The sequence below is a fragment of the Chiloscyllium punctatum genome, chromosome 42 (genome assembly GCF_047496795.1).
Source record: "Chiloscyllium punctatum isolate Juve2018m chromosome 42, sChiPun1.3, whole genome shotgun sequence".
NCBI classification, from domain to species: Eukaryota; Metazoa; Chordata; class Chondrichthyes; order Orectolobiformes; family Hemiscylliidae; genus Chiloscyllium; species Chiloscyllium punctatum.
Genome location: NC_092780.1, coordinates 40,301,897 through 40,314,556, shown reverse-complemented (window position 1 = coordinate 40,314,556; position 12,660 = coordinate 40,301,897). Strand labels below are relative to the sequence as shown.

The window sequence follows — 12,660 nt, the reverse complement described above, 5'->3', positions numbered from 1 at the left end:
TACAATAAATGGTTGGGAGTGGATGTACTTACTTGTCTGGATGTATTGCCGAGAGAACAAATATGAGAATGATGATGTCTAAGCTTTCGTTTGGCATTGGGTAGGTGGCCTGCATATCGCACAGATCGTGAACAAAAACGAGGCAGCGAGAATGGTCATAACAAGAGTTCAGCTAGAAACAGAAGGACAGAGTTTGTATATCACTTGTCATCTGCAGCAGAACATGAAGAGCTCAGTGCTTCCATCTTGAAATTTGCTAATAAAACACACCAAAAGTACAGATACATTACCAAATCGGTTTTAATTCAGCAGAGAATGAAGTATTTGAACAATTAGGGATTAAGAGAGAATTTATTCTTCATTGTATTATAACACAGCTGCTTTACATGAACTACTCTGTCACAGCGGTACGATACAACTGGGACAGGCACTGTGGATTCTTGTACTGTGCCTACGGTTTCCACTGGCAGGAAGGTTAGCAACCAGAGGCCACAGATGTAAGATAAGTGGATAAAGAACCATAAGGGAGAAGAGGAGAAATTATTTTATGCAGCAAGTTATGATGATCTGGAATGCATTACCTGAAAATTTCAATAACAACTCAGAGAGAATTGGATAGATTGAAAATAAAAGTAACTGCCTTTCTTTTTTATGTGATGGGTGAACTCTTGTAACTGTTTTATGGGGCAATCAAAAGGGCCTGACTTGAGAGAGTCCATAATGGAATTTGCAGGTTGCTGCAGTCGCATAGCTGTGCTACTTAAAAGAAACATTGGCCTTGAGGGAGTAGCAAGAGAGTGGAACTAATTGAAAAGCTCTAAGAACAAAGGCCAAATATCCTCCTTAGTCTGGGGTTGGTGATTGTCTTGTTTCTTTCTTTATCTTTTCATGTCCCATTCCAGTTGCTTTTATGTCGCACTTTAAGCCTCATTTGAACAAATGTTGTTTCATCACTATCTCCATTACCATTCTCACTGGCTTCAGGAAATCTTATGTCATTAAATGCAGCTTCCCACAGATGACCTTCTTATTCCAGCCTTCCCATTTCTATTGGCTGATAAACAGAAACATGAGAGTTTCTCTTCAGTTCTGATGAAAGGTCCATCTGAAATGTTAACTTTCTTTCTCTCTACAGTTGCTTCTGACCTGCTGAGTTTTTTTTTCAGCTTTTTGTGATCATATTTCAGACTTCCAGCATGTGCATTGTTTTTAGTGGTTTCCTTCTGTACCTTGTTTATTTGCTTCCAAGTCATTAGGCTGCACGTGAAACCGATTCATTCTTTACAGTCATCTCTTTAAGAGGTGCCTTCCCCTCCCCAATACCTGAGTCATTAATTTCATTGACTTGAAGCTGAGACTGTTAACTTGAAGTTAGACTGTTTTATGTAAGGCTGAGTGTGGTATCAGTGCCAAAATCACCCAAATCTAACCCAGTGACAACCACTATCCACTTCCTGAGCTGGATAGAATAAAAGAGGATCAGAGTTAGGATTGTGAATGGAGCATATCCAATGACTATGCTCATCCTGGTTGCAGACTGATTAGGAGATCAGTGATGATGTAGTGCCATAGCCTTGCTAAGATCGACAGCCACTGTAGGGGATTGTAAAACAGCACTTCTGCCTTGGAAGAGACTCTGAGGTACAGGCAACCCCCTGGAATGTTAAAAGTGGACCCTGTGGCTCTGGCTCCAAAAGCAGGAAGAGACGAGCCAGGATTCCCACTCATGGTCACGACTGATGGGGGTGAGAGTCAGGTCAGTGTGAATCCTGTGCCCTGTGAATCCAAATAGCCTGCTCACTGCCACCTGTAAATAATGAACAATGGCTGTCGCCAATTCTGAGGATTGAACCTGGCCCCTTGTTGGTTTACAAGGACTAGCCATGCCCCAGTACATGCCAAAAATTAATTAATTCATTCTTTATTGCCTGTAGCAGAGTTTTTTGAGAGATTTCTTACTTCTTCTGGTATTCCAAACAATACATCAACTAGTGAACAGGAATTCTTAGTTATCCCACCACATGACTAGGATAGTTTTGTTGCACAATTAATTGTTTTGTTCAACTGATCTGCAATGCAGACTCAGCTGTCTGTAAGCAAGTTTTAGCAAGCTTCAACAGGATACTGGCAGCAGAACTGACTTGGTGTAATCACAAGAGTGACTGTGTTAACGAACACAACAACTACATGGATTATATTCTGCTTAGCATCTGCTGAGGTCAGCACTATCTTGGAAAAGAGAATTTTAAAAAATCAAACTGATCCTGTTACCTGTCTCTACTTGCAATGCAAAGGAAGATCCCATGTGCTCAGTCAAGCCACATCTAATGTGCCTCACTACAACTTAAAGGACGTTAATGAGGCTAGCTCTAGAGTTTTGCACAGTTTTGACATCCTGACTTGAGGAGGGATAACATTTGCATTGAATTCAGCTCAGAGAATGTTCACTTGGTTGATCCTTGGGACGGAGGAGCTTTTCTCGTGAGAAAAGGCTACGCAGGTTTGGTGCATACCTATTAGTATCTCGGAGAACGCGAAGTGATTTTACTGAAAAATGCAAGATTCTGAGAGGGCCTGGCAGAGTGGATGTGGGGGAAAGGATGTTTCACCTCATGGGCGAAGTTAGAAATTGGGGGCACAGTTGAAAAACAAAAGATCTCCCATCTCCCTGAGATGAAGAGGAATTTCTTTTCTGAGAGCCCTTAGTGTTTGAAATTCACTACCCGAGAATATAACAGAAACTTGAATATATTCAAATAAACAGATTTTTGGTTGATAAGGGAGGTAAGGGTTGTGGAAGGAAAGTGGAATAAAAACCACAATTAATTAGATTAGCGATGAGGAGAAATAATTGAATTATAAGTGACCTTATTGAAACATACAAGGTTGTGAGACTTGCTGGATAGATAGAAAGGGATTTTTTTCCCCCACAGCATTCAATAACAAGAAGCCATAAATACAAAACGTTAGTTGGTTTGGCGAATGGCAGACTTGGTTCATGGGGGCAGACTTGGCACAAGGGCTAAATAGCTTACTCCTGCGCCTATTTCTCATGATCAGATTCTGTTCTATTCAATACAGGATCACCATAAAACAACAGTTAGCTAAGACTCTAATGTGTAAAATTTACCATATCACGCCACTGCTGAGGTAGATGTGAAGGGTAGTCTTAATTAAAGGTATTTCCATAGAAGAACAGAAAATTTTCCAGAGAGGGCACATTTGGTTAAAAATGAGCTACCCGATTTGACCCCACTTTCCAGCTCTTGGTCCAACTATTTTTTAAAATGTGATTTGTAACTCTGCTTTTATCTTTTGAGGTGGACCACCTGGAGGAAACCCGGGGAGAATGTGCAAACTCCACACAGACAGTCGCCAGAGGCTGGAATCGAACCTGGGACCCTAGTGCTATGAAGCAGCAGTGCTAACCAATGAGCCACCATGCCACCCCACAGAAACTGTAGAATCTTATATTTTTCTACAAGTTCTCTTCTTATTCAACTAAATCTCCTCTCAGCCTCCTCTGTTCCAAAGAAAACAACCCCAGCCCATCTAGACTTGCCTCACCGCCAAAATTCCCCTGATTTGGCAACATCCTGGACACCCTTTCATGTGCGATGTGGTAACAAAACCTGTACATGGTGCTCCAGCTGTGGCCTAACTGTTATTTTAGAAACTTCTCATTGCTCTTGTTCTCTATGGTTCAACAAAAAAAGGGAACATGTAGATGTGCAGACTTTTGGTAATGTGTAACATGTGTATTGCTGAAGAACAGATGTATTTGTTGAAGCCTTATCATCTCATCAGGACAATTCACAAGAAACCAATTCAAGGGGGTTAAAAATGACATTTACATTGCATGATAGGAGTGTATCATTGGTTTGCAAGTTTAATCTGATTGGTGGAAGTATTGTCATGGCAAATGCATCAATTAATTCAGAGATCTTTAGACAGCACCTTTCAACCCAAGACCACTTCCACTGAGAAGGAGAAGGCCGACAGATGCATGGGAACACCAGCAGCTGCAAGTTCCTCTCCAAACCACTCACCACTTGACTTGGAAATATATCACTGTGCCTTCACTAGCGCTGCTTCAAAACCCTGGAATTCATTCTCTAATGGGATTGTGGGTGAACCTACAGCACATAGACTGCAGCTGTTCAAGAAGTCAGCTCACCTCAACCTTCTCTGGGCACTACGGATGGGAAATAAATGCCTGCCAGCCAATAATTGACAGTTAACTACAAGGTTTACAGTTTTTCTCTTGTATTTGTATTCTTGCAAATTGTCCTGATGAATAGAAGATTTGAATTCGAGTCCTTACAGTGTGAAAACAGGTCCTTCTGCCCAACAAGTCCACACTGACCCTCCGAAGAGTAACCCATCCAGACCCATTCCCCAACCTCTTTTCACCCCTGACTAATGCACCTAACCTACACATCTCTGACAACTATGGAGAATTTAGCATGGCCAATTCACCCAACCCGCACATCTTTGGATTGGAGGAGGAAACTGGAGCACCCAGAAGAAACCCATGCAGACAGGGGGAGAATGCGCAAACTCCACACAGACAATTGCCCAAGGCCGGAATCGAACCTGGGTCGCTGGTGCTGTGAGGTAGCAGTGCTAACCACTGAGCCACCGTGCTGCCTTAAAGTTGAAAAGTTTTGTAAAAGTGTGACCTTTTCTCATCAAAGGGAAATATCCCACAGGTCTCCTTATCTTCTTGTCCTGTTACCTTCACGTAATCAGAAGTCTCTTTATTCCTTTACGTTTTTCAGTATCCTACTAAATATATCTGGGTTTGCACTGTGAGTTGCATTACCTCACACTTAGAGTCATAGAGATGTACAGCATGGAAACAGACCCTTTGGTCCAACCCGTCCATGCCGACCAGATATCCCGACCCAATCTAGTCCCACTTGCCAGCACCTGGTCCATATCCCTCTAAACCCTTCCTATTCATATACCCATCCAAACGCCTTTTAAATGTTGCAATTGTACCAGCCTCCATCACATCCTCTGGCAGCTCATTCCATACACGTACCACCCTGTATGTGAAAAAGTTGCCCCTTAAATCTCTTTTATATCTTTCCCCTCTCACCCTAAACCTATGCCCTCTAGTTCTGGACTCCCCGACCCCAGGGAAAAGACTTTGTCTATTTATTCTATCCATGCCCCTCATAATTTTGTAAACCCCTCAGCCTCCGACACTCCAGGGAAAACAGCCCCAGCCTGTTCAGCCTCTCCCTATAGCTCAACTCCTCCAACCTGGCAACATCCTTGTAAATCTTTTCTGAACCCTTTCACTTTTTGCAACATCTTTCCGATAGGAAGGAGACCAGAATTGCACGCAATATTCCAACAGTGGCCTAACCAATGTCCTGTACAGCCACATGACCTCCCAACTCCTGTACTCAATACTCATCTGGTCAATTCCAATACACTCAAAACAGTGGGTAAGTGGAGCTGACACTACGACCAGTATTGAAATAGCACTGATTAATATGATAGGATTAGGCTACAGGGACAGCCACATTCACAGACAAAAGCAAGTACACAATTGCAACTTTCTCACCTTGACGAGTTCCACAGCAGTAGAGGAAAAATCGCAGCAGTATACAAACAGTCCTGGATCACTGCAAGATATGAGAGGAGAGTTAGTGACTGGCATCAATCCAGTCATCAGTAAGCTGAACAGCCTTCCCAAACAACACATAAACAAAGACTCTTTTAGGATAGTTGCCATGGGCAGCTCCTGTTAGAAGCTCAGAACTATAAACCTCAGCCTATTTTCTCTCCACACTGTCACATTTACTTTTTAAACTAGCAGCATAAGACTGGAACCCCCACTCACCCTCAATTGGCACAGTTATCAGCATGACTAGTGTGCTTAGCACTGCAGCCTTAACAGAATGTCTACCTCCTCCCTATCTGTATTATGTAAGGTTTGAACCTGAACACAGCACTGTTGGTTTGATGACAGGAGACAGAAAGAGGTTATGAGTGACAGATGGAATTAGGATGTTGCCAGGATGGAAGGGTTGAATTACAAGGATAGGCTGGGACCTTTTTCAGTGGAGCGTAAGAGGCGGAGTGTATGGCAGGTGTCTTTTCCTTTGGGTGGGCAATTTCAAGACTTGGGGGCATATTTTTAAGATGAGAGGAGAAAGACTTAAAAAAGTCATCAAGGGCAATTTTTTTTGTTAAAAAAGTGTGATTCGTGTTTGGAATGAACTTCCACAGGAAGTGGTGGATGCAGGTACAGTGCAGCATTCAAAAGACAATTAAACGTTTCCTGGAACCCTACCCCAGACCCTGCATTATGCATGATTTCTGCGAAATTGTGGCAACACAGAGTTGAGAGTCAGTGTGAGTGGAGACTTCATCTGAGTGAGACAGAGAATAAGTGAATATTGCTGGAAATTTGGCTCAAAGTTCCTATCACATTCAATTTAGAGTAAAAGTCAAATTCTGATCTAGAACTATAGCCTTTAAATTAAATGCAAGGGAAAAGCAAATAGTCAGCGATAAGTAAATATCTGATTTAATGAAAAATTCACCAATTAAACAAACATTGAGACGTGAGATCAAGGATATCAACCTTTGGCTCCTGACTGCAAATGACTCTCCTTTAACAAAGAGGTTTAAAGAAAATTCAAACTATCCTTTTTTCTTAGTAAAAAGTCACAAACTGCCTACAAAAATGAGGACCACCCATGTATAATTCCTACCTTATGGAACCAGTCAGGAGATAGTGGGAGGTGGCATTGATCAAATGTTAACCACCAAGTCATGAAGGGCTTACCCCTGAAACGTTGACTCTCCTGCTCCTCAGATGCTGCCTGACCCTCTGTGCTTTTCCAGAACCACACTCTCAATGTTAATCACCAAGTGCCAATTAGAGATTGGACATTTAATCAATTAAAAATAAGCCTTGCCTATCCTGTACCAGTCAGAATGTTTTACAATACGTAACAGCTCAAACATTTAATTCTTCAGTTATTTGCCAGATGAACACTGGAGGGAGCAGTTGAGCAAAGCCTGCCATCATACTAGTCATGATTTGGAGATGCCAGTGTTGGACTGCGGTGTACAAAGTTAAAAATCACACAGCACCAGGTTATAGTCCAACAGGTTTAATTGGGAGCACACTAGCTTTCAGGGCGACGCTCCGTCATTAAACTTGTTGGACTATAACCTGGTGTTGTGAGATTCTTAACATCATACCAGTGCAGAGATAATAGCAAAAACCAGAACTAAAAAAAGGTCATATTGTTAGTGCCTTTGCAAAAGCTCAGGACAATAGAACCAATGGATTATTCCTGAAGGGATATTATTGCTGTCATTTAAGCAAATGTGGCAATCAATTTGCTCAGAACAAGGTCTCACAAATAGCATGTTTATAAATAACCTTTGACTCTTATCTGCCCTGTGTGCAATAAATGTTAGCAACGCCCTTGTTTTGTTGATCAATAAGAAAAGCTATGATCCTATTTAAGTAATTTTGTTCTGAATTATACTCATTGGTCAAAAGAACTTCCTTATGATTTGAATTGCACCATGGAATATTTTACATTCATTCGAGCATGTATAATATCTCGTCTGAGACAGTTCAACAGGTAACAGGGAAGGCAAATGGAATGCTAGCCTTTACTTCAAAGGGAATGGAGTATAAATATAAATGCCAAAACTATTCAAGGCACTAGACAGACCACAGATCGAATGGTATGAATAGTTTGGGTCCATCATCGAAGGAAAGGTTTCCTGTTTTGGAGGCAATCCAGAGATGCTGATTCTAGGCACGGGTGGACTGTCTCACGAGGATGGGTTGAGTCGGTTGGGTTTCTACACAATGGAATATAGAGAAAGGAGGTGACCTTACTGAAACATACAATATTCTTAGAGGATTTCACAGGGTGGGTGCAGAGAGGTTGTTTCTCCTTCTGGGAGAGTGTAGGCCGACAGGACGTGATCTCACAATAAGAGGTTGTACAATTAAGACAGAGATGAGGAGGAGTTTCTTCTCTCAGGGTTGTGAATCTGTGGAATTCTTTACCACAGAAACTTATTGAGGCTAGGCCAATTAAAAACGTTCAAGTCTGAGACCAACAGCTTTTTAAAATCAGTAATGGAATCATTGATTAAGTGGAAAAGACAGGAAAGTAGAGCTGTGCCTGATCATATCAGCCACTATTACACTAAATGTCGGGGAGACTTGATGGGCTGAATGACCTACTTCTGCCCTATGTCCTTTGGTCTCTCTGACAGTGACACATTCCTTCAGTACTACTATGAGGTGCCAGCCCGGATTAATAGCTATTCTACTGGACCTGTTTGTACATGTTATGACCAATCTCCACGGCAGGTAGAATTTGAAATCCTACTTTCTGGCCCAGTGAAAGGGACTATATAATTTCACCACAAGACTCCCAGCCTGGGTTAAATGCACAAGACCATCGAGGACGGGTTTTTAATCCACAATCTAGAGGCACAGGAAACACTGCTATCATTTGACCCTCGACCTGTCTTCCTGTGTGTTCCCGATAGAGAGGGTTAATCTGATGCACAACTTAGTAAAAAATGCAACGCAAAGAAAAATGTTTTTACTTGTTAGTCTGCAGAATAGGGAACACTGTATTTCCAACTCCACAACCGACCTGTAAAAAGCAGAAGAAAGAAATGTTTGGTGCATAATTTAACATGAATATATCCATCCGAACAGTATTTATTCAAGTTGCTCCAAATGATCTCCAAGTTTAGAATCATTTCAACTACTTGCATTTATATATCACCAATAATGTGGGAAAAAACGTCCCAAGGCATCTAGAGGAGTATAACCAGATACGAAATAGGAACTGGAGTAGGCTATTCTGGTCTATTCTGTTAGTAAGATCATAGGTGAACACCAAGTACAACTTTACCTTCTTGCATCATCTTCATATTCCTTAATTCCCATAGTTCCCAAAAATCTATCAACCTCTTTTGCAGAGAATTCCAAAGAATTGACTGAAGATTTTCTCATGTCAGTCTGAAATAGTCCTGAGTTTCAGTGTGAATGTAATCACATCAAAACAAATATCTCACTGGGGCACAAGGAACAGAAGAAGGATAAAACTTAAAGACCAATCAAGCCTGCTTCTCCCCCCAATATGAGCACAGTGATTTTGGCCTTATCTCCACATATCCCTCCATTCTGAGACACAAAGAATCTAGTCACCTGGTATTAACTGCATACGTTGACAGAGCATCCACATCCCCCCCACAGTTCTTACGGTGCAGGTCATTTGGCCCACTCTTCCACCATACTTCCAGGCAGTGCATTGCATACTTGAACTGTGCAAAAGTGTTTTGTCTCATCACATTTTCAACATTTGCAAACCACCAAATCTTTCATTTCATTCTCAATCCTTTCAGAGCGTTAAGACTGTTTACCTTGCTATTCTTTCCAAATCTCTCATGATTTTGAACACTTTTATCAGATCTCCTCCTAGCCACCTTCTCCCCACAGAGTACAAATTCTTCAAATATCCTCATAACTGAAATTTCTCATCCCTGGAACTATTCTGCTAAACTCTTCTACACTCTCTCCAATGCATTTATATTCCTCCAATAAACTGTACTCGATATTTACTGAGGTTTAACCAATGCCTTACAGAGATTTGGAATCACCTCCTTGCTCCTGTACTCAATGCCCCTACAGGTTGTTCTGCGCGTTTTGTTAAAGCGAATTCGCTGTAATGCGATTGACGATTTGGGGACATAGTTTCTAAAGCTTGACCTTTTAAAACATGTATTGGCTGTAATGCAATTACCTCACCGTCACTTCAAGCACGGTTTCTAAAGCACTATTTTTCGGTAATGCAGGGTTGCACAAGAACAACCATCGCATTAAAGAAGAACTACTTGTATTAGTAAAGGCCAAGATACTGTATACTTTATTAACTGCTCTCTCTACCTGTCCTGCCACCTTCAATGAATTGTGCACATATATAACCAGATCCCTCTGCTCCTGCAAAATCTTAAGTATTGTACCCCCTGTTTTATATTCTGTCTCAGATTTTCCTAACAAAATGCATCACATTTTTCTCCACGCTGAACTTCATCTGCCATGTATCTACTCACTACACCAACTTATCTATATCCTTTTGGAATTATATTCTGTCCTCCTCAGTTTACAAAGCTTCCAAGTTTTGTATCAAAATTGCCCCCTGTACATCAAGAAAAGCAACAGTCCCAATACCAACCCTTGCAGAACCCTACTACAAAGCTTCCTCCAGTGCCCCCCCCCAAAAAAAACATTGACCACGACCTTTTCCTATCACTCAGCTAATTTTGTTATTGTCCTTTTAGATTTGACTTTTAATATTTCACTTTTCTCTCAAGTCTATTGTGTGGCACTGCACCAAATGCCTTTTGAATATTCATGTGCACTACATCAACAGCATTCTACTCACCAATGCATTCTGTAACCTCTTCAAAACAAAACACAGCAAAACAAAACTCCTTAATCCTACTTGCCAAAGACATTTCATAATTCTTCCTAATTCCTCGTTTAAATTCTTTCCTGACTCTTTTACATTTCTCAAGGGTCTTATTGAATTTCCATTTCCTAAACCGTGCACATCTTTTTTCTTTTTGATTAAATTTTCAATATCTCTTCTCATCTCGAGTTCTCGAATCTTACCAGCCTTATCTTTCATCCTCTTTCAGGAACATGCTGGTCTTGAACTCTGATCAACTGGCTTTTAAAGGACTCCCACATCAGATGTGGATTTATCCCCAAACACCTACCCTGATTTAATTTCTCCAGTTCCTGCCTAATACTGCTGCATTTGGCCTTCCCCAAGTTTAGAACTTTCACCTGAGGACCAGACTTATCATATCCATAAGTATCTTAACATGTAAGGAATTATGATCACTTTTCCCAAAATACTCTCCCACTGAAACTTTGATCACCTGGCCCGGCTCATTCCCCAGTACAAGGTCTAGTACACCCCTTTCCCACGCTGGACTAACTACATTATGTTTCAAGAAACCCTCCTGGATGTACCTATCAAAATCTGCCCCAAGCTCCTGGCACTAAGGGAGTTTCCAGTCAATACTGGGAAGTTAAAAATCATCCACTACATAACCCTGTTGTTTTTACATCTTTCCATTACCTGTTTATATATTCCTATGTCTCCCACTGGCTATTGGGAAGCCTATAGTATAACTTCATCACAGTGATTGCACATTTCTTGTTCCTGAGTTCTACCCATTTAGTCTTGCTTAGTGCAGGCGTGACATTCTCCTATATGCAATTTCCTCACCCTATTTACATCCCTCTAGTATTCCAGAAACACTAAACCCTGGAACTTTGAGCTGCCAGCCCTGCCCTTCTCTCGACAAAGTTTTGTAATGGCTACAACATCATAGTTCCATAGTCCTAATCCAGACTCGAAGTTCATCTGCTACCTGGGATACTTCTTGCATTAAAATAAATATAATTTAGTCCCACTATGTTCATTAATCTGGCCCTGCCTGCTCCTCCTAATCTATTTACTTACCCTCTACCACCTCCTCAATCACTCCACATGCTAACCTACTGCTCTGGATACCATCCCCCACTACATTAGTTTAAACCTTCCAGAGTGGCACTAATAAACCTCCCAAGACCCCTCCAGTTCAGGTGCAACCCATCCTTCTTGTACAGATCCCAGTGATCCAGATATCTAATGCCCTCCCTCCTACACCAGGTCTTTAGCTACACATTCAACTGTGTTACCTTCGTGTTTTTGGCCTCACTAGCACGTGTGACAGGGAGTCATCCTGAGATTACAACCGTAGAATCTGTGCTTTTCAACATTTTACCCAACTCCCCAAACTCCCTTTGCAGGACCTCATCTCTTTCTGTTTATGTCATCAGTACCAGTATGACTATGCCCTCTGGCTGCTGACCCTTCCCTTTCAGAATAACCTGTGCCTGCTTAGCAACATCCCTGACCCCTCGCAACAGAGATGCAAAGTATGTTCCTGGAGTCTCGCTCGATGCCCCAGTAATACCTATCTGTGCTCCTGATTGTAGAGTCGCCTTTCACCATCACTCACACTTTGACCCTCCCTGCTGTAAAACAGAGCCAACCATGGTTTCACTGATCTGGCTGCTGCAGTTGCTTTCCCCTGAGTAGCAATCCCCAAGCTGTACTCAAAATGACATACTAGTTTCAGAGGTGTATAGCCGTTTATCAGGCTGAACCTTTGGTGTGACCATATCCCTGAAACTCCCATCTATAAAACTTCCCATCTCCCGTATGCCTGAATGAATCCAGCTGACACTCCAGTTGATCCATGCAATCAGAGAGGAGCTGCAGCTGGACACTTCCTGCAGAGTTGTCAGGAAGTTGACTTCTCCCTGATCTTCCACACCAGGACCATTTTACCAACTTTATTAAAAATTCATTTGTTGGATGTGGGATCACTGAGTGGCTAGCGTTCACTGCCCATCCCTACTTGCCCTTGAGAAGGTGGTGATGAGCTGCCTTTTGAACTGATGCAATCCATGTGCTGTGGGTTGACCACAATATCATTAGGGAGGGAATTCCACAATTTTGACCCAATTTAACAGAGAAGGAATTGCAATATACATCAAAGTCAGGATGTCAGTGACATGGAAGGGGA

General features: G+C 41.8%; 1 protein-coding gene across 1 annotated transcript in view; it reads right to left on the bottom strand.

Moving 5' to 3' along the window:
• The window catches only part of mettl2a (methyltransferase 2A, methylcytidine), a 60,303-nt gene that overhangs the window by 26,594 nt on the left and 21,049 nt on the right, over positions 1–12,660 (bottom strand). The window contains exons 4-6 of the mRNA XM_072561848.1: positions 8,611–8,660; positions 5,579–5,639; positions 33–172 (exon numbers count right to left, since the gene is read on the bottom strand). Coding sequence (XP_072417949.1) covers positions 33–172; positions 5,579–5,639; positions 8,611–8,660 — 251 coding nt within the window. The remainder of the gene's footprint in view (positions 1–32; positions 173–5,578; positions 5,640–8,610; positions 8,661–12,660) is intronic.